The sequence below is a fragment of the Mastigoproctus giganteus genome, chromosome 4, assembly GCF_048544385.1.
Source record: "Mastigoproctus giganteus isolate SK-2022 chromosome 4, ASM4854438v1, whole genome shotgun sequence".
NCBI classification, from domain to species: Eukaryota; Metazoa; Arthropoda; class Arachnida; order Uropygi; family Thelyphonidae; genus Mastigoproctus; species Mastigoproctus giganteus.
In genome coordinates this window covers 15,408,370-15,431,155 of record NC_143578.1, presented here as the reverse complement: position 1 = coordinate 15,431,155, position 22,786 = coordinate 15,408,370, and the positions used below count along the sequence as shown (strand labels likewise).

General features: G+C 37.3%; 1 protein-coding gene across 2 annotated transcripts in view; it reads right to left on the bottom strand.

Moving 5' to 3' along the window:
- Window positions 1–204: 204 nt before the first annotated feature.
- LOC150086431 (rab11 family-interacting protein 4A-like) overlaps window positions 205–22,786 on the bottom strand; it is a 44,070-nt gene continuing 21,488 nt past the window's right edge. The window contains exons 4-6 of one of the 2 annotated variants that reach the window (XM_090371377.1): window positions 16,755–16,913; window positions 5,787–5,939; window positions 205–474 (exon numbers count right to left, since the gene is read on the bottom strand). In XM_090371377.1, coding sequence (XP_090227503.1) covers window positions 349–474; window positions 5,787–5,939; window positions 16,755–16,913 — 438 coding nt within the window. In that variant the 3' untranslated portion in view covers window positions 205–348. The remainder of the gene's footprint in view (window positions 475–5,786; window positions 5,940–16,754; window positions 16,914–22,786) is intronic. The other variant, XM_090371379.1, reaches the window with a different exon arrangement.

Sequence of the window (22,786 nt, the reverse complement as noted above, 5' to 3'; positions counted from 1 at the left end):
TGAAAATTGATGTAAAATATTGAAATACAAAATACCATTTTGATCTAACTAAATTCTTCCACTGTTTTATGATCTGTAAGCCTGCAGTAAATGTTTTTCCATTAAAAACCAAAATGTTTAGATCTACCAAACATTTTTACCCCCCCCCCCATTTGTATTCAATGTTTAAGCAGTATAAAAATATAGCAAAATAGGAAGGGGATGGGCATATTAATTCCAATATAGAATATCATCTATACTGAAAGATGTATAGGCTATCTTCTGTACATTTTAACTGAATTGACTAAATCTATCTTGGAAAGTGAAAATGGACGGAAGGAGGTGTGATCACTTTACGGTGGATAAATATCACTTTGGCTGTGACTTCACCTCTAGTAATTGTGGATGGTTTTCCACAATATTTAACAAGATGCCATCAATATAAGTTCTGAGTTTGGTATTCACTTCCTGCTGTTCTTTAAGTGCTTCAAGCATCTGAAACAAAATTCAATATTAATAAAATTGATTGTGGAACAATGAACTATTTTCTCTGAAATTATCAACTTATTATCTTATTTTTTAATGGAAACTGTGTGCCTATCATTTAACTTTCACTGTGACTAAAAAGTGAAATTTTAAATATGCATATAACCCATATTATAAAACTCCTACAGTCAAACTTTTTGCAAAGAAAAAAAGTAGTGTTTATCCCTCCATCACCAGAAACATAGATGTGGTCCCAGTGAATTTTGCCACTCCATTGTCAAGAAAAGTGCATGGGGAGGAAAAGGTTTCAGTGACGACAAAGGTCATAAAATGTTGTAATGAAAGAAAAGGCAGTAGCAGATGGTGATGGCGGCTGAAATTGCTGTTCCAAAGCAACACTTCCACCCTCTTCCCAACAACAACACAGATCTCTTGTTTTTTTTCTTTTATTATTATTAACAATATGAATAATATGTTCATAAATTGAGGGGGGGTACTAACCATTTTATATTAGGACAGAGTAGCACAATTCATACACTCTTTCAAAACCAAAAAACAAATTTGTCCTTTCAAAAATTATTTTAAGATTTATGCTACAGCTAATCTCAAAGAATAAACCTTCCAAGAAACCTTCCTTTGAGAACAAACTGCTGACTGTAAAGACAAAAGTGGTAATATATATTGAGTGGAGAAGGGTTATTACGCTGGGAGAGGGGGCTCTTCCAAAACAACTTTGATTAGGTTATACCAATGCTTTCCAAACTTTTTTCATGCTGAAAGATGTGCCAAAAATAATTTGACAAACCTAAGAAGGGATGGGTGATTATAGTTAGTTTAACACAGAGAAGAAATGAACTTCCTAAGGAAGTGCACCTGTTGATAAGTGTCCAGATGCAATGGAGTATGTTTTTCATCCTTGACTAGAAGCTAAGTTTCAAAGAAAAAATGTCTGCAACAAAACAAGCCACCTTAGGAAAAGAATCCGAGTAGAATGAAAACTCACTGGAGTAAGAGGCGAAGTAGGTACTTCCTCAAACAACTGAGGGAAGACAACTGCAGAGGATTTGAGGTATGTGACTGATCCAGTCTGACATTATTGGAATGATGGCAAATTTAGCAATTTTTCAGTTGACTGCTAAGGTTTTCTCAAAAGAATATGGAATCCTTGAACAGACTTATCCAACAACCTTTCATACAATCTCATAAGCACAAGCTTAACTATGGCCATCTGAAATTGACTACATTAGTTATTAGCTTTCATGTGTGGAGCTCACCACTGTTGAGTACCAAGACATTAAAAATTTATATCATTTATTTTTTCAAGTATTACTCAATAATTGTATTTTATTTGATAAATTACATCAATATATGCAGTGAAAACAATGCTGATATGATGCCAAAATTTGTCAAAACAATTTGGAACATGACAACCTCAAAGTCTTTGGAATTCTCTGAATTAAACATAAAAAAATAAAAACTGAATTTTGTAAATAAAAATTAAAATCAGTTCTTTAATTTCAAAAAAAGGGTCTGGATTTAATCTTCTATACCTTAAGGTGGGTATGGAAAAAAACAAACAAAAAACTAACAGATGAAGAATCACATGCCTAGAGTAGGAACGCAGATAAACACTAAGTGGTTTAATTTAGCTCCAAAACAGAAATAAGAGCATGCAAACAGAAATTCAATGAATATGAGTAACCTAAGAAGGGATGGGTGATTATAGTTAGTTTAACACAGAGAAGAAATGAACTTCCTAAGGAAGTGCACCTGTTGATAAGTGTCCAGATGCAATGGAGTATGTTTTTCATCCTTGACTAGAAGCTAAGTTTCAAAGAAAAAATGTCTGCAACAAAACAAGCCACCTTAGGAAAAGAATCCGAGTAGAATGAAAACTCACTGGAGTAAGAGGCGAAGTAGGTACTTCCTCAAACAACTGAGGGAAGACAACTGCAGAGGATTTGAGGTATGTGACTGATCCAGTCTGACATTATTGGAATGATGGCAAATTTAGCAATTTTTCAGTTGACTGCTAAGGTTTTCTCAAAAGAATATGGAATCCTTGAACAGACTTATCCAACAACCTTTCATACAATCTCAAAGATAGTTAAGTGTTCCGATCATCCAGACCATTAATATCAGAATGCTGGCAAAACTTATGGTAAAGTTAAAAAAAAAAAAAAAAAAAAAAACTTACTCCACCTTACCACTAACTAACAACAAACAGTGAAGCTCTAATTAAAATTCTAAATACTTCTTTGACAGTATATAACAGAGCTAGGTTGCTCAATAAGTTCTAAGTTGATTTCAATATTTGTAGAAGAATAAGAGAAATTTATTCGAATATGTAGAACACTTCCGTACGATACTCTCCACAAATTTTTTTTTTTTTTTTTTTTTTATGTAAACCCCAAACACGAGAGGTATTAGAACTTATAGTACTTAGTACTATGCTTGGGTTGCAGGTTGAGAAGATGAAATAAGATATTTGTTAACATTGGACTTGAACTTCTGTAGACTGTAATTTTCAGGATATACGTATGAAGGAAGGTTGTTCCAGAAAACGGCAGTTGAATGAATAAACGAGGAAGATGAAAAGTTGGTTCTGTGAGTTTGAAGTTGGACAGTAAATGGATGTTAGCGGCACGGGTTTGGACCGTTTTGAAAGAGAGAGTGGGAATTATAGAAGCCAATTCAGAAGAACAGTGCCCAAAGAAGTATCTGTAGAAGAGGCATGCAGCAGAAACAGTACGTCTATGAGACAGCGAGTGGAGAGACTCTGTTAGAGATGAATCATTAATTAACCTAACTGCCCTCTTCTGAATGGAATCAAGAAGCCTGAGAGAAGTTTTGGGGGCACCACCCCAGATGTGGGAACAATATTTCATGGCAGGGCGGATTTGCGATTTATACAGAGTGAGCAGCTGTTTGGAAGAAAAGTAACACTGAGAGCGAAAGAGAAAATCAAGTTTTTTAGATGCGGAGGAAGCAATATTTGTAATGTGCTTGTGCCAAGAGAGATTAGAAGTCAGGGTAATCCCCAAAAGAGATATATCATTTTGCCTAGAAATCGGAGTGTCACTAAAGATAAGTATAGGTGCAGAAGAATCCTTTTTGCGAGATATAAAACAAGACTGAGTTTTAGAAGGGTTGAAATCAACTAAGTTGTCTTTGCCCCACTGGAGAATTACCTGAAGATCGGCATTTAAGAAATTGGTAGCAGATTTTCGAGAAATTGAAGCTGATTGAGCAGGACAAGGTTTCTCAAAATGGAAAGTGGAATGCAATGTGCTATCATCAGCAAAACTATGGATAGGATTTCCAGTCAATGGAAGAAGGTCATTAATATACAAGAGGAAAAGAGTGGGGGAAAGAACTGAACCTTGGGAGACACCGGCATTAGTGGAGAAGTTAGAAGACAGAGAGCCATCTACCATCACCCTCAGTGAGCGATCACAGAGAAAACTGGATAACCAATTACTAAAAACAGTTGGCAAACCATAAGATGTGAGCTTGTTTAGAAGACCTTTATGCCAAATACAATCGAAAGCCTTTGAGATGTCAAGAGCAACTACTTGTGTTACCCCGAACCTTTCCATTGAATTAGTCCATAAATGGGTAACATAAGCAAGAATATCACCAGTGGATCGACACCGACTGAATCCATACTGGCGATCTTTGATCAGATGGAAGGTTTCTAGGTAGTTTAAGAGTTGGCAGTTAATTGATTTCTTCATTACTTTAGAAAGAGTAGAAGTAATTGCAATGGGACGATATTTGGATGGGAGGGATTTGTCACCCTTTTTAGGAACTGGCTGGATATGAGCAAATTTCCAAGCAGCAGGAAAAACACCTTTGGAATAAGAAAGTAAAAAAAGGCAGCAAAGAATAGGAGTAAGTTCAGGAGCACAGGTTTTGAGAACAAGTGGAGAAATACCATCGGGACCTGGAGCTTTCTTAGCATCAAGATTCGTCAAAATCCTTCTGACATCCATTTGATGGAAGACCACAGGAGGCATTGAATGGAGCGTGTTGGGAATGGTGGGAGGTGTTTTACCAAGATCATTAATACATGAGTTGGAAGAAAAATGGGATGCTAGCAGGTCAGCTTTATCCTTGGCTGAAGTGGCAACAGAACCATCTGGTTTGGACAGAGGTGGGAGCAGAGATGGGCAAAAGTTGCGGCCAATAGCTTTGGCAAGAGACCAGAATGCTCGGCTACCATTAGGGCAAGAAGCAAGTTTTCTACTCTTAGCCTGTTCAAACTCTAGTTTGGACTGATTAATAACTGCTTTACAATTGTTGCGAGTTTTAAAATTAAAATTAAAATAGATAAAAGATTAATGCAAAATGATTACAGCAAAAATTCAATTGAAAACAATTAAAAATTCAGGAAATTATGGAGTATGTGTGAGCTTGAATTCAAGCTCACACATATTCTGTAATTTTCAATCCTGTGATCACAACATATGGTTGAAAAGTTGTGTCAACTTCAGGAAGGAAAATGGTTTGCGAAATTTATGTTAAACTTCTTAATTTAATTATTTTTTTGAGTTGTTTTCAATCTATTTTTTTACTGTAATCATTTTGCGTTAATCTTTCATTAGTTTTAATTTCTGGAGAGTATCATACAGAAGTGTTCTACGTAGCATATTGGGGTAAATTTCTCTTCTTCTTCTACAAATAATACTACTGTAACTCATTAATCCCCTAAAGTTGTACCAGCCCTTGTCCAATCTATGTATTTCTCATTCCTTCTCAGTTAAATTCAGTAATGTGCTAATGTTCAATTTTACTATTAACCACTCCTTGGCCAAATGCACCTATTTCAATGATTTTTTTTATCATCAAGTTATATGTATATTAAATTAATACCTATTATATCGGGCCAATCAGCATGTTTTGCAAAGCTGAAAAAACATTCTATTCCCATTGCTTAAGATGGGTCATCTGTAGTCCTGAATGGAGAAACCCAAGAATTCCATATACAACAAGATTTCAACCAAAACTTCTCAAAATGTGTAATCTGCGGGTAGAACCCTACCTTCTCTGCCTGAGATCGGCTAACTACATCCTTGATTGAAGAGTGGTGAACACCCCAGTCATAGAGAACTGACTTTTATGATACATAACCATAACTAAATTGCATGTATTAACTACTAAGTAAACACATCATTTTTACATTTTGTTGGTGTAAAAGTGACTTTCACAGAATAGTCAAAAATAAAAAGCTTAATTATTAAAGTTTTAAAATAAAAAATATTTTGTATAAACTACAAAAAATTTAAATATAAGAATTGAAATAATTCAATCCAGCTTACTGGGTATTTCAGTACCTGTTCCTTGGAAAAGGTTTCCATCTCATAAGCACCAATTACAGATCCTTGATGGAGAAGTGTTCTTCCTTCATTGTAGCCTGAAGTCAATAGCTGAGCTTGAAGTTCCTCATTGGCTTCCCTTAGGAGTTTGTTTTCCTAAAATATCAGAAAAAAATATTTGATGTTTAGTATAAATTTAATAAATATATTTATTTTGGGGTGTAAATCTTTAAAGAAATCTTTTTTTATGGGGCAACCCCCATCTCTTCATTCAAGCAGTATGATTGATATCTTTTGTGGTCATGATGAGCACTAAAATGGTTTTTTCAGATGTTCGCTTGGGTGTCCACCAGACTGAACCTACTGGTAACCATCTACGAAGCATCTGGATCAGCTAGTGTATAATCTTGCTGCATATACTCAGTCAGATAATGTTTGGAGGGAGTCTGGGTTGAGTGTATGCAGGGGGCATTGTCAAGACCATGTTATATCAAGGAGCTGTGTATATTCTTGCTGAGTATATGCCATATCCAAAAATTTCATTACTTCATACAACATCCGCTCCACCTTTTCTTGACTACCTAATACATTATGAATAGTAAAACTAATATAAAAGACTTCTGCGAAAAGATCTGAACTTCCTAAACACTTTCTCATCCATTTCACAAATATACGTGGTTTCAGTTCGAATTTCAACAATGTCCATTTCCACTTAGAGTGTGCCAAGCTCCACTTACTTTTTCTGAGAGAATCCCAATTATTGGTTGATTCAACCACCTCTCATCTCAGTTGTCCTAATAATTCACTGTATGATTCCTTTCACTTCAAAGGTGGTACTTGTGCATATGTTCCCTCTGATAATCCGTCAAAGATTTAGCAATTTGGAATCACCTCTTTTTGATTTTCTCTGGTTTAAAGTCTTTCTATCCCATTCTGTCAAATTCATCTGCTGCCTCTATCGATCTCCCAATTCCACTAATCACCTGGAATTCTTGTCACCCTTCGACCCCCTTTGTGAATTGGGATACGTTTGCACATCTCCAGTCCGTGGGACACTCCCCTGAATCCAAGAAAGCTCTCATAATTATGGATAATGGTTTGCTTATTTCCTTCACAGCTTCTCTTGATATAATAGGATGGATCTAGGGCTTACAATACTGAGATCCCGGTAATTTTTTCTGGTATTTAAATACCGGTATCGATACAAAAATACCGGTTTCTCGGTTCTAATTAAAAAAATAGTTTACAAAAGTTATTTATTTATTTTTTTTTTTGGTAGTTGTTGGCGCATCGGCTTCTGTGGCCATAATGCACCTCCCAAGGTTTTTGCAGTACTTTGATCCAAGCCCAAGGCGGGATTCGAACCTGCGACCTTTGGGTTGCCAGGCAGGCGCTTTACCCACCTGGCTAGCCCAGTCGGCTATAAAGGTTATAAAATCACCTTTATGTGATTATGATGTCCTTATCTCTACTAGCAAATGTTCGATAAATCATCGATAGGACACCATGCAACATTGCAACCTGTTCACAATTCTCGGACAACTTCATGTCTGACCGTATCGTAACCCCCAAGTCCCGTTCCTCCACTACTGACTTTAGTTCAACTCCACCAAGTGTATAAGTTATTTCGGGGCTGCTGTTCTCCAGGTGTAAGACCTTGCATTTTGCTGAATTAAAGCATATAGCTGCCACTTTTCTAACCATCCTGGAAGTCTATCTAGGTCACTCTGAAGAAGCTCTCCTTGGCAGCAATCATTAACTACTCTACTGATCTTTACATCATTTCCAAGTTTAGACATCACACCCTATATCCCTTCATAGATGTCATTTAAGATAATCAAAAACAACAGTAGTCTCAAAACTGATCCTTGGGGAAGCCCGTTTCTTACATTAACCCAATCTGAGGAATAATCATTTATCACAACCCCCGGCCTGGTGCCCTCAAGCCATTGTGCTATCCATCTATGGATTTTCCCTATGATTCCCACCTGCTCCAACTTATAAAGTAACTGCTCATGTGGGACCGAGTCAAATGCTTTGCTGATATCTAAATAAACAATGTCGAAATTATTTTCCAAATCCAGCTCACGAGTGACCTGTCAAAATGGCTAACCAGATTTGTTAAACATTATTTTTCCTTTACAAAACCATGCTGTGTATCCTACAGAATTCCATTTCCATCTAAATGATCCTGAATTCCACCCTTGATTATTGCCTCCATGATTTTCCCTACTACTGAAGTTAGACTGGCTGGTCGGTAATTTCTCGTTACACTCCTAGAACTGCCTTTATGTTCCAATTTACACCAATCCAATGGAATCTCTCCTGAGTCCAATGATGCTCTCATAACTAGCCTTAATGGTTCAATGTACTCACTTGCCGCTTCCAGGAGCCTTACTTGCTTGTGGGCACGAAAGTTTTGTCATTAAATCAACATGTGAAATTTCAACATCATTAATTACATTTTTTTTTCAACTTCACTCCATAATTTCTCATTGACGTGAAGGGATTTTCTTCTGTAAATATTGATGCAAAGTAACTGTCTAGTTCACCTGCAACATCAGTTGGGGTATCTAATACTATCCCACACAATTGCATATGCGTCCGATCTGATTTGTCCTTCTCTTCTTTGGGGTGCCTCCGTAGCCAGGTGGGAAGGAGCAGCAATGCGTAGCACACGCTTCATGATTAGACCGGGGTTCGAGCCTGTCACCACCAAATACGGAGGATGCGGAAAGGTCAGGGAACGACCACTGCATATACCGGAGCAATATGGCCTTTGTTGCTAATGCTCCTAAAAACTAACTAACTGCTGTGTTTATGTGAGCCTTCTCTTCTTTGCATTTATATATGTGAAGGATTCCTTAACTGCACTCTTTGCTTTCTTTATTCCTTATCCACACTCTTTGCTTTCTCCCAGACTCAGTAAAGATACCATAGTGAAAATTATAGTTCGCTGAATAAAACGTCTTTCTCCTTCAGAAAATGATGAACATAATCCAACCATGGAAGACCAACATGGAACAGAACATCAGTGTTCCACAAATTCTTTCCAAAATAAGAAATTACCTGGCTCCAATGAGATTTTAAAAGATGAACTTGAGTCGGAAATTAATGAAATACTTAACTATTTTTGCTAAAAAAGTTCAAAGCTTAGAAAATATGGACTGAGATCGTCTATGATTATCCAAGTACAATAGTACCAGAATAGAATCTGAAAGGGCGTTTTCTGCCGCTAATCAAATATGTACTAAAATTAGATCCATTTTAAATGATCATACTATTGATTGCTTATGTTTCTTAAGAGCTCACTTTATTCGGACAGGTAGCGTGGATGCTTAAACATAACTAAACTTTGCAGTAACAATATGCATTTTTTTTTGTTTTTAGAATAAGTGTATTTTTAATGATTTTTTTCAGAATATTTATTATTGCAATAAATGTTTATTTAAAACTTGAATTCAAGTAATTACAGTACTTGTTTTTTCCTTACTTTATTGCACCTAACTGTCATCAAAATTTATTGAGAAAAACATTTGTTTTTGGAATACCGATATCATAACCGAAATACTGGTGTTAAGATTTTGACCACTATTGTAAGCCATAGATAGATCCTATTGACCATGGGTGGTTTTCTTATATTTAACTTCAATGATTTAGCTCTGTGACAGAGCTTGATAAACATCCAGCCTCCACGTCCCTAAAGAATTGCTCATTTGTAAATGTAGATGCAAAATACTCATTCACTTTGTCAGGGACCTGAGTAGGATCATCAATAGTCGAACCACTGACATAAAGTGGACCAATCTGATTCATCCCCTTCCTTCTAGTGTTTACATAAGTAAAGAAATTTTTCCTGTTTTTCTTTGCATCCTTTGCTTGCCTAACCTCCTTTGTGACTTGATTAGACTAGTTAATATCTACCATATGCTTCTGTGTTGCCTGATAATAATTTATATGCATCCTATGCATTTTTACTCTCTGCCACAACTCTCATCAGTTCATCTGACATCCATTTAGGACTATATCTTGAGAGTATTATTTCTTTTTTGGTATAAAAAGCCTAGTAGCTTCTATGATTAATTCCCTGAATGCTTCCCATTTAGAATTTGCTGATGATACATCATCAGTTAGTCCCACTGTATAGAATTTAAAAACGGTCTGATACCACTGTAGTCACCTTTACAAAAGCAAAAATCCTTCCCTTTACTCTTGATGGTAGTTATATCTTTAAGTAAATCCAAAAATCAATACATTGTGATCACTGCTACCTAGTGGTTCTTTTATCTGCAGATTCTTAATGCATGAATAATCACTGCTGATAATGAGATCAAGAATATTACTCTCTTGTTGCTTTAACATTCTGCTGTAGAAAACGTTATCCTATAAATCCACAAAAGGCTTTCAAGTCTGTGAGCGACCAGCACACAAGTTCCAGTCAATATCTAAAAAGTTAAAATCCCCTATTATAAGACATTCTGATTTACTGGCCCACTATTTCTCTGTACAGTTGTTCATTGTACTCAAAGTTATCAAGCCTACACAACACACTCCTATCCTCATTTTTTTTTATTTCCCAGTGCTTACGTCAACACCAAACTGACTCAGTATTGCACTGGCCACTCATTTAAACCCCTCTTCCCCTCCTATCCTGTCTGTCTTTAAAAGTACCCTCGGGGTTTTCAGGTAATCCCTGAAAGCTCCAATAGAGTCAATGTACAGTCGCTGGCACACCTCCACGTGGTAAGGGTGGGGCAACCAGATGTCCCCCACCCCCTGAAGTTGGCAGGTGCTGGCACTAAACATTCAACAGAACTACACTCTGACATACCACAAGCTTAGGCACATGCCTTACAGATGAAACCATGGCGTATAGGGGAAACCCTGGAGACTGCCTTAAAAACAAAAATACTTTGAATACTTTGTCCTTTCTGTATACACTGTACTGCATATTCAACAATGTCTATTCACTCAGACATAAGGGATTATACAACAAAATTCCCTTATATCCGAGTGACATGTCTTTGATATCTCAACAATGTCTGTATTTGATATCAGTCTGTGAAATTCCCAGTAGCTTGCCTTTACGGCTGTTACTCATTTGAATATAAGCAGCGCAAGGATCACTTTTACCTTTGCCTGTGGCTATTGTTAATCTATTAGTCTGTGCATCCCTCAAGCTAGCAGTTTTCTGACCCAACTAACACCCTCAAGAGCATCACCAAATATTCTTATACCCTTTATATTCAAGTGTCTCCTGTTAACAAGCACAGACCATGCTGTGAAAAATTCTACCCCATGGGTTTTGCACAATCTTTCCAGGGCAGAATTAATTCACAAGTCTCTCAACATATACTCCCTCCTATCATATCTGGGAAGAATTGAAGACAATTTCAAATTTAACCCTAACTTGAGACATTTTTTCCAACATTGCCCTGTACTTTAAGTAAGTCTGCAGATCTCCTACTCTTAATATCATTAGTGCCAAGGGGTACAACATATCACCTTTTGTACCCTTAAAAGATTATATCTGCTCTACAACAATATCAACTTTTGCCCCTGCCAGACATATCCTGCTCCTATCCTTTTTGCACAATATATTTCCCATTTCCCTAACAGTCACCGACAATTCACTCCTGTGGGACCAGTGCATTCTGCCGTGGGGGCTGCTGCTGTTTTGCCTGATCATCAAGTGCAGTGATGGCAGTGATGTAGGCAGCTGAGAGCTTGATGGGGCCACCCAATTTAATTTCTTTGAGATCATCCACTCTGTTCTTCAAGCTCTCATAAAGGCACATTACAATGCTGAGTTGGGGCTTAATATCCTCACACTCCTTACATCAAGCACACACAAAGACATCCCCTTGACAATATGTCCTGGTCCTGATAGCTCTGCAAACATAAAAAAAACTGCATTTCATTCAGTGTTTGGAGGACAACTGCCCCCTCCCCCAGCACTACCACTAGCTGTTCTGGTCCAAGGCATTATTTTCGTTCAAATTAAATATAATTAAAAATGCTACTGGGAGAAGCCAGTGGGACAATTATGTCACTACAAATACACAGGTATATAATTACACTGTTGTCTTCCACTGAAAGACAACTGCCACCATAATGTTCACCAACCTCCTGCACGTGTTTCACTCTGTAATACATGACCACACACGGCATCATTTGATGTTCCATTACAAATGGGGGATTTTAACTTCCCAGATATAGACTGGAACTTGTGGCTTGCTCACTCGTATATTAGCAAGGCTTTTGTGGATTTATTGGATGACTGTTTTCTACAGCCACATGTTAGAGAGATAACAAGAGGGAGTAACACTTTTGATCTGATTATCAGTAGTGATTATTTAGGCATTAAGAATTTACAGATAAATTCAGTGTACTGATGTGGGATTTAGTTAAAGATGTAACTACCATCAGGAGTAAAGGGAAGGGTTTTTGCTTTTGTCAAGGTGACTACAATGGTCTCAGAGATTTTTTTTAGGTTCTATAAAGTGGGACCAACTGATGATGTTACCAACAGCAAATTCTAAATGAGAAGCATTCAAGGAAGTAATTTTGTAAGCTACTAGGTTTTTTGTTTCAACTAAGAAATACTGCTCTAGGTTTAGCCCAAATGGATGTCAGATGAACTAATGAGACTTGTGGCAGAGAAGAAAAATGCATAGGATGCACATAAATTGCCAGACAATGCAGAAGCCTATGGTAGATACAAGCTAGTCTGTAATCAAGTCATAAAGGAGGTTAGGCAAGCAAAGGCAGATAATGAAAAATCTTTGGCAAAGGATGCAAAGAAAAACAGCAAAGACTTCTTTACTTATATAAACACTAAAAGGAAGGGATGAATCAGATTGGTCCACTTGATATGAATGGTTCAACTGCAGATGATCATTCTCAGATAGCTGCCAAACTAAATGAGTATTTTGCATCTACATCCACACATGAGTTATTCAAGGAGGAGAGGGCCAAATGTTTATCAAACTCTAACAGGGAGTTAAATGATTTTGTAATAACTGAGAGCAAAGTGGAGGAGAAATTGAAGTTAAACATAAGAAAGACATCTGGGGTAGATGGGATGTATCCAGTTATATTAAAGGAGGTGGCAAAGGAAGTAAGCAAACCCTTAGCCATAATTACAAGGGCTTCCTTGGACTCAGGGGAGGACCCATGGACTGGAGGTGTGCAAATGTATCACCAATTCACAAAGGGGGTTCAAAAGGTGACACAAGTAACTATAGATCTGTTAGTTTAACTTGTGTTGCGGGGAAAATAATGCAGTCACTGGTTAAAGCAGCATTGCGGGATCATCTAGACAAGCCTGCAGTAATAGTTAAAGAAAGGTCTTGTTTGATCAATTTGATTGGATACTATGAGGCAGCAAAGGAAGTAAGCAAACCCCTAGCCATAATTATGAGAGCTTCTTTGGACTCAGGGGAGGTACCCATAGACTGGAGATGTGCAAATGTAACCCCAATTCACAAAGGAGGATCAAAGGCTGACACAAGTAATTATAGACATGTTAGTTTAACTTCTGTTCCAGGTAAATTAATGGAGGCACTGGTTAAAGAAGCACTGCAGGATCATCTAGACAAGAATTCAGTTATAGCTCAGACGCAGCACGGTTTTGTTAAGGGCAGGTCTTGCCTGACCAATTTGATTGGATACTATGATGTAGTCACAAAAGAACTGGATGCAGGGAATAACTTTGATATTATATATTTGGATCTTAGAAAGGCTTTTGATACTGTTGCACATGGAAGACTGCTGCACAAATTGGAACAGTGTGGCATTGGAGGCAAATTGCTGCTATGGATAAGGGGATGGTTGAGTGGCAGAAGACAGAGTGGTAATCAATGGACGCTGCTCAACGTGGACTAATGTTATTAGTGGAGTTCCTCAGGGTTCAGTGTTGGGTCCGTTGTTGTTTTCGGTGTTTATGAATGATATTGATGATGGGATATCAAGTTTAATGTCCAAGTTTGCAGACGATACAAAGGGCGGCAGGGTTGTTAAGGACACTACTGACGCTATGCTGCTGCAACAGGATCTGGAAAGGTTGAACAGATGGGCTGAGAGGTGGCAAATGAAGTTTAACATTGACAAATGTAAAGTACTACATATGGGAAACAGTAACCCCAGAGCAACGTATCAACTCTGCGGTACTACACTGACAGTGGTGGAGAATGAAAAGGACCTGGGGTAATTGTGCAGGCAGATATGAAGTTCTCTGAGCAGTGCAGACGAGCTGCAAGAGTAGCTCATGGTGTCTTGTCAATGATATACAGGAATTTTTCTAGCAGGGATAAGGAGGTGATTATTCCCTTGTATAAGGCAATGGTTAGGCCACATCTTGAGTACTGTATACAGGTCTGGAGGCCTCATTTCAAGAAGGATGTAGAGCTGCTGGAACGGGTACAGAGAAGGGCAACAAGATTAGTGAATGGAACAAAGGGTTGCTCTTACGAAGAAAGGCTTAAGTTTTGCAAATTACAGAGTCTGGAGACTAGGCACCGGCGAGGTGATCTGATAGAGGTGTATAAGGCTTTGAATGGTTTGAGCTTGCTCAATGCCAATGGGATTCTTCATCTTGCTCAGAATAATCACCTCAGAGGGCATAAATTCAAATTGAGGAAGGACGGATGTCGGATAGATGTGCGGAAATTTGCCTTTGGCCAGCGGGTGGTTGGTTGGTGGAACCGACTTCCATCACTTGTTGTTGAAGTTGATAGCCTAAACAAATTTAAAGCTCAACTGGACAGGTATTTCGAACAAACGGAGGGGTGAAGTGGGAGTGGTTTTTTTTTTTTTTTTTTTTTTGGCTGATGCTGAATAAGCTTGCTTTCTTGCATCATATGCCTCTACAAATGCTAATGCTAATGATGTGGTCACAAAGGAACTGGATGCAAAAAATAGTGGTAATCAATTGGTACTGCTCTACGTGGACTAATGTTATTAGTGGAGTCCCCCAAGGGTTAGGTGTTGGGTCCACTGTTGTTTTGTATATTTATAAATGATATTGATGAAGGTATATTAAGCTTACTTCAAAGTTTGCAGATGATACAAAGGTTGGCAGGGTTGTTAATAACAGTAATGACAATATGCTGCTGCAACAGGATCTGGAAAAGTTGGGTAGATGGGCTGAGAAATGGCAACTGAAGTTTAACATTGACAAATGCAAAGTACTGCATATAGGTAACAGTAACCCCATAGAAATGTACCAACTATGTGGTGTTACACTCTGGGTAGTGGAGAATGAAAGAGACCTGGGGATAATCGTGCAGTCAGATATGAAATTTTCTGAGCAGTGCAGAGAAGCTGCCAGAGTAGGTCATGGGATCTTGTCTATGATATATGTGAATTTTGCAAATAGGGATAAGGAGGTGATTATTCCCTTGTATGAGGCAATGGTCAAGCCACCCCTTGAGTACTGCATACAGGTCTGGAAGCCTCATTTTAAGAAGGATGTAGAGTTGCTAGAATGAGTATAGAGAAGGGAGTAAAGGGGCACTCTTATGAAGAAAGGCTTAAATTCTACAAATTGCAGCTTCTGAAAACTAGGCACCTGCGAGGCAATCTGATTGAGGTGTATAAGGCCTTGAATGGATTGAGCAGGCTCAATGCTGATAGGATTCTTCCTCTTGCTCAGATTACAAACCTGAGGGGGCATAGATTCAAACTGAGGAAAGACAGTTCTAGAATAGATGTGCAGAAGTTTGCCTTTAACCAGCGGGTAGTTGATTGCAGGAACAAACTTCCATCTGTTGTTGTGGAAGTTGATAGCTTAAATAAATTCTAGGCAGAACTAGAAGAATGAATGGATCAGTGAAATGGGAAGGTTCCCCCCCCCCCTTTGGCTGATGCTGTATAAGCTTTTTCTTGCATCATGTGCCTCTACTAATGCTAAGTGTTGGGTTCTGTTATTTGTGCTGGCTTCTTGGCTGCAGGGTCCCTAGTGGGACTCCACCGCTGCCACCACTGGAAGGTGAGCCAGGCTATCCACAGTACTCAGGGGTTGCCTGAGCTTCCTAACGGAGAGAGAGAGAGAGAGAAAGAGAAAGAGAAAAAAAAAGAAAAAAGCATGAGTGAGGGAGATAGCTGAAGAATGGGACTAAAAGGGGGAGGAAAACAGTGTGTTTAGACAATGTGTCTGTTATGTAGAAAAGTGTGTGTGGGGGTTGGCAACAAAGCAAGCAGGGACAAAGCCCCCCCCAATACATAATTAAAATTGTATGTTCTCATCAATACAAAACAATGGCAGTAGAAGTCGAATGTGGTTCCTGAAGCAATTACAAATAATAAGTAACAAACAAATTCACCAACGTAACCAAAGAATCCCAAATAATAACTAGTGAGAAGTTAAATGTAATACCAATCCTACTCCAATTCTCCAGTGATGTAGCAATAATGCTACCAAGTATGCATTATATTTATTATGCTATACTGCTACACTTGAAAGTTAATTATAATACATAACAAAATTATCCCAACTAACACCAACCTAAGTGTTTCGAGCCTAAGTGTTGCAGAAGAGCTACCTATTTATCACAGTTAATAAAATTTGAAATCCCCTACCACTCACTCTATAACAATGGCTGCAAGATTTGAATGATACAAGGGTTCTAGGTATATTAGGTAGTAACGTACAAAATCCCCAGCTAAATTTAAAAATAAACTAATGAGCATGAATAGGGTTATAAAGTTAGTTATAGAGTATATTTTAATGTGATAATTAAGTAAAAAAAAAGGGGGGGAAAGCGAAATATTTCAAAAACACCCATTTCCAGAAGCTAAAATTCTGACTGGATACTCTCTTCTCCAATTTAATTATATTTATAATTAAATGACATCTTAAAACAAAGAAATTACAAAACTTTTTAGAAGTAACCTTTTTTGATTATTATATATTAATCCACGAATCAATTTTATTACTTATTTTCAGTAACTAACAAAAATTTAACTTACAGCATGCAATGCTTCAAGCTCTTTTTTTAGTTCTTGGCAGCGAAGCTCAGTTAGCCTTGAATTATTATGTATCTCTGCACTTTGCTGCTGTTGCTGTTGTTGTATTTGATGCTGTGTTTCCTGAAAGTGGCGTATTTCAAACTGAAGCTGCTCTATTGTCTGAAATATAAGCAACAGTAATTTCAAGTTCATGATTTTTTTTTTTTTAAATCAAATTTAAAAATTTTTCAAGGGCAATAATTTAATAATTTACTAAAACCTGTAGAAAACAGAAAAATCAAAGATTACCGTGTTTATATGAATTAAAGGCAACCCTTTTCAGCATTTCCTTTCACCGAGATTTACGTGATCATCTTAAAATCATGACTATTCTATTCTTAAATAATTTTTCTGAATTAATGAAACCGTGGTTTAACAGAATATGCGTAATAAATTTAAAATTATATTATTTGCCACATGTTCATGAAGAACAATTCTGTGTTTAGAGGACAACTGCTACTGATCCCCTTACAATTTTCATGCCATATCTACATATGTCATGAAAATTTTTAGTGAAACCAAGTCTTGCCATCACACACACACACACACACACACACACACACACACACACACACACACATAAAACCCCAACCACATCTAAATATTATAAATCCTTCAAAAATTGTATGTTGACATATGAAAAGCTTTCTCTACATATGAAAAGTTATTCATAACTTTTCATATGTAGAGATGTTATTTGGTTTTTAGGAGCATTAGCAACTAAGGCCATATTTTTTACTTTATTTTATTAATAGCAAGATACACAACAGGTAACCATTAACAGTGTATCTGAGATCAGATCAATAAACATAATAACAATAATATGAAATCCAACAGGACGATAAGCATTGATATAGATTCAAACAATAAAAGCATATGTACAAAAGAGGATTGTATTAAGTTAAGTTACCGGTAAAACAAGTAATAATTAATCCGTTAGAGAATAGAAAAATAATACAACAAATAATAAGCTACAATAATTAGATGTGAGCTAGTCACTTTGCAGTTTAAGAGAAGAGGCAAACTTGTGGATGGAGTTCATCAGTGATTGGGAGTTGTCAAAGAAGTCAATGAGAGAGTCATTTGCTGATTCTGTTCAGTGGACTGAACTTCATAAAGTCCGTGTTGGCAGAGTCAAGGCGAAACGGTGTAAGGTTCCTGACTTGTCTACAGGGAGCATTGAAGTTTATTTGTGGTCATTCCCTGACCTTTCCGCATCCTCCGTTTTTGGTGGTGACTGGCTCTAACCCCGGTCTAATCAAGAAGCGTGTGCTACGCACTGCTGTTCCTTCCCACCTGGCTACGGAGGCGCCCATATGTAGAGAAAGAAATAATATTTAGGAGAAAGTAGAAACCCATGAAGCAGCCTGAAATATTTTTAATTTCTCCAGCAGAACAGCTCAAAGCTAGAATATTAGAAATTTTTTTTCTCTTTAACATTATTATTAGTATCAGCAATGGCTACATGGGGCAAGGAAGCCTATGGCATACGCTGTACCAACAAAAAAAAAAAAAAATAAAAAAAAAAATAAATAAATAAAAAATAATAATAATAATAAAATAAAATAGTAAGAATAAAAATAAAATAATAATAAGAAAAAAATTAATATGAGAATAGGAAATGGACAACCTATGCATTTCCCTCTTCCTTGTAGATAATAATCACAAATCAGTAGATTCCACCAATTGTGAAAAATATCTTAGGTAACAGAGTTTAAAAGGTGGCTATAATACCTTGATCCATTGACTGAATTAATGAAGTTGTATTTGCTGGAAGAAAAGTAATTTTCACATTTGGGTATCCAGCTGACCTTTGAATTTCCCCAAACTGTCAGCCTACCCCATCATTGTAGGTAACTTATTTCAGTAATTTATAACTCTGAGGCTAAAATAAAACTTCTTGCAATCCAGCCTAAAATCTCCTCTGAACTTGAAATTATGGCCGGCACCCTTGTTCTAGAATCATTTATAACTGTGCAAATTTCATCCTCATTCATTTTGCTTATGCCTCTCAGAGCTTTAAACACCTCAATGAAGTCTCTTCTAAGGTGCCTAGTTTCCAAGCTCTGTAACCCACATATTCGAAGTCTTCTCTCATATGGACACCCTTTTGCCGATCTCACCAAGCAAGTTAGCTGTCTTTGGACCCTTTCAAAAAGCACAATGTCTTTCTTTAGGTGCTGTCTCCATACTTTAACATAGTATTCCAAGTGTGGTCTAACAATAGCCTTATATAATGGGATTATGACATCCTTAACTCTACTAGCAATTTTTCAATAAACTATCAATAGGACACCATGGGCCTTCCTTGCAACCAGTCTACAATGCTTTGAGAACTTCATATCTGACCGTATCACAATACCAAAGTCGCTTTCCTCCACTACCGGCTTCAGTTCAACTCCTTCAAGTGTATAAGTTATTTTGGGGTTACTGTTCCCCAGGTGCAATACCTTACACTTTGCTGGATTAAAGAATAGCTGCCATTTTTCTGACCATCCCTGAAGTCTATCTAGGTCATTCTGAAGAAACTCTGCTTGGCGGTGATCATTAACTACTCTACCAATCTTTACATCATCTGCAAATTTAGACATTCATCCTCTATACCTTTATTGATGTCATTTATGAAAATCATAAACAACAGCAGTCCTAATACTGATCTTTGGGAAACCTCACCTCATACATCAACCCAATTTGAGGCATAACCATTTACCACAACCCTCTGCCTCTTGCCACAAAGCCATTCAGCTATCCAAGGATTTTCCCTGCAATTCCAACCTGTTCCAGCTTATAAAGTAATCGCTCATGTAGGACTGAGTCAAGTGCTTTGCTGAAATCCAAATAAACGATGTTGAAATTATTCCCCAAGTGACTCTGTCAAAATAGCTAAACAGATTAGTTAAACATGATTTCCCCTTCACGAAACCATGCTGAGTATCCTTCAGAATTCCATTTCTACCTAAATGATTCTGAATTCCACCCTTGTTCACTGTCTCCATGATTTTCCCTACTACTAAAGTTAGACTAACCGGCCAATAATTTCCCACTTCACTCTTAGAACCGCCCTTATGTATTGGAGATACATTGGCACTTTTCCAATCCAATGGAATCACTCCTGAGTCCGGTGATGCTCTCATAATTAGCCTCAATGGTTCAATGTACTCACTTGCATCTCCCTTAAGATTATATGGTATATGCAATCAACCCCAGGAGCCTTATTGGCCTGTAGGCTCAAAAGTTTTTCACTAAATAAACATGTGAAATTTCAGCATCATTAATTAATTTTTTCACTCCCATAATTTCTCATTGACGTTAAGGGTTTTTCTTCTGTAAATATCAATGCAAAGTAACTATTGAGTTCATCTGCAACTTCAGCTGTGGACATCTAATACTACCCCACGTCCATGCATAAGGATCTGATCTGGTTTGTCCTCTTCTTTATGAAGAATTCCATATCCTCCCGCCCCTAGGCTCTCTTTGCCAGCGATTTCTGATAATCTGCCTTTGCCAGCCTAAGCTTTTCTGTGGCACTATTACAGATCAATTTGTAGCTGTTATAGATTTCAATACTTTTTATTGCTAACTTTTCCATGCCGCCTTTTTCTGCTCAAGTAATCTGGCAACTTCATTATTCATCCAACTTGGAATCCTCCTCGTGGAGTATTTTTTTAATGGTATATAAGCATTCAAGGCCTCTATGATTAATGTTTTAAAAGGTATACCATAATTCAATTGTATTCGCTCTCTGTGAGATATATACCCAGTTAGAGGCCATGTAGCATCTTAAGCTGTCGTAATTTCCTTTCCTGAAATTATAACCCATTCCTTTGCCTTTAGCTACTCCTACCTCTCTCTTCATTGTCCACCACAAAACTCCGTGATCAGTTCCTGCTACTGGTTCCTGTACTGTCAGCCCTATTATGTCACTCGGTTCATGGGTGATGATGAGGTCTAGAGTATTCTTTTCCTTAGTACTTTCCCTGACATGCTGATACAAATAGCAATCATCTAGCTGATTTAAAAATTTTCTCCCATGTGGAGTTTCCTTCCCATTTGCTCCAATCAATTAGAGGCAAATTAAAATCACTGATAAGACATTCATGCTTACCTGCCCATTCCATTTGCATGTAGAGGCTCTCATCATAATCTTCACAATCACCGGGCCTGTAGATTACTTCCACTCTCATTATACATTTCCTTCCAACTATCTCACACCATGCAAAATGTCTACATCTGCGAAAGCTTTTGTTGTGTTCAGGCTGCTTTTGATAAGAAGCATGAACTCACCACCCCTTCTATCTTCTCTATCCTTCCTAAATGCATTATACATACTATACTGAAACTGATCATCCCCAATCTCGGGGTGGCACCACGTTTCTGTAAGTCCTATTATGACAGCGCTACTTGTCCGAACCAGCAGTTCGGACAAGTAGCGTATAGTTCACACAACAATTAAGACTTAGTGTTCTTGTATAGTTAACTACCCTGACACACCCCTTACAGTTATTTAAACTCTCTCCCCTGGTATTAGCTGCCTGCTCATTTGAAACATTTCTGCCCTCAGAACAACTTGCTAATATGTTCTGTTGCGGTAACAAACAAGAACTCTTGAGGTATGTTCAAGTGTTACTTATCAGTCTCCTTTGCCTTCACTGCACTCCATTAAAAGAATATCTCAAATAAAATGCATACAATTCAGATATCATTCTAATCAAGTAACATTAATACCATAATATCACTGATTCAGTGATGAACTCTTGCCCCCTCATAAGGTCATCTACTGGTCTTGAACTGAATATTATTTCGTATAAAAAATCTGAAAGACTAAAAATCTACACAGACAAAGTGTCCGATCACTGTTTACTCTTTTTTTTCTCTCATTTTATTATTAGAGATATTAAATCAGTGAGCAGCAATTGCTGCAAATTTTGCACTGCTTCAAATGTAACAGAAAACAGTTCGGAACTGTCATTCCAATAAAGTTATATCCACGCAAATAACAGTCAAGACTGATACTAAATTATGAGAAAATACTGATTTATTTTTGTGATTAAAGTTCACACAACAGTTATTTTTTTGAATCATAATGCTTCTATTAATACACAATTTAATTTTCTCTCAGATTTTAATGAAAAGCCAAGGACTTCTCATAATTTCCTACTCTTCAATCACATCACTAAGGTACTAACGTCCGTTAATGACAGATTAATTTTGATCTACTGCAGGCTTTGTGTCACCTGATTTTATATGCATTCCATGTATTTTTCTTCTCTGCCTCAAGTCTCACCAGTGCACCTGACATCCATTTAAGTCTCAAAACAGACTTAGTATCTCTTAGCAGCTTCTATATTGCTATTCAATGTCAAATTTTATAATTGTGATGGAACATTCTAATATTTCTTGAAAAAATTTAAATTCAGAACAATTGAAAAGATGCAGTTTTTATGTGAATGATTTTATACTTTATTTAGGTTATGATTAATGTAGTAGTAGTAGTGGCATGTGATGCAAGAAAGCAAGTGTATGAGCTTATGCAGCATCAGCAAAAAAAAAAAAAAAACATATCATTCCCTCCAAATGCCTGTCCAGTTCCTCCTTAAATTTATTTAAGGAATCAACTTCCACAACAACAGATGGAAGTTTGTTCCAGCAATTAACCACCCGCTGGCTAAAGGCAAATTTCCGCACATCTATTCTATATCTGTATTTTTTTTTTTAATTTGAATTTATGCCTCCTTAGGTTCGTAACCTAAGGGAAGCATAAATTTGAGGATCTGAACAAGTGGAAGGATCCCATCAGAATTCAGCGTGCTCAACCCATTCAAGGGCTTATACACCTCAATCAGATCGCGCAGGTACCTAGTCTCCAGCCACCGCAATTTGCAGAACTTAAGCCTCTCTTGGTAAGAGGATCCCTTCATTCCCCTCACCAATCTTGTTGCCCTTCTCTGTACATGCTCAAGAAAATCTACATCCTTCCTAAAATGAGGCCTCCA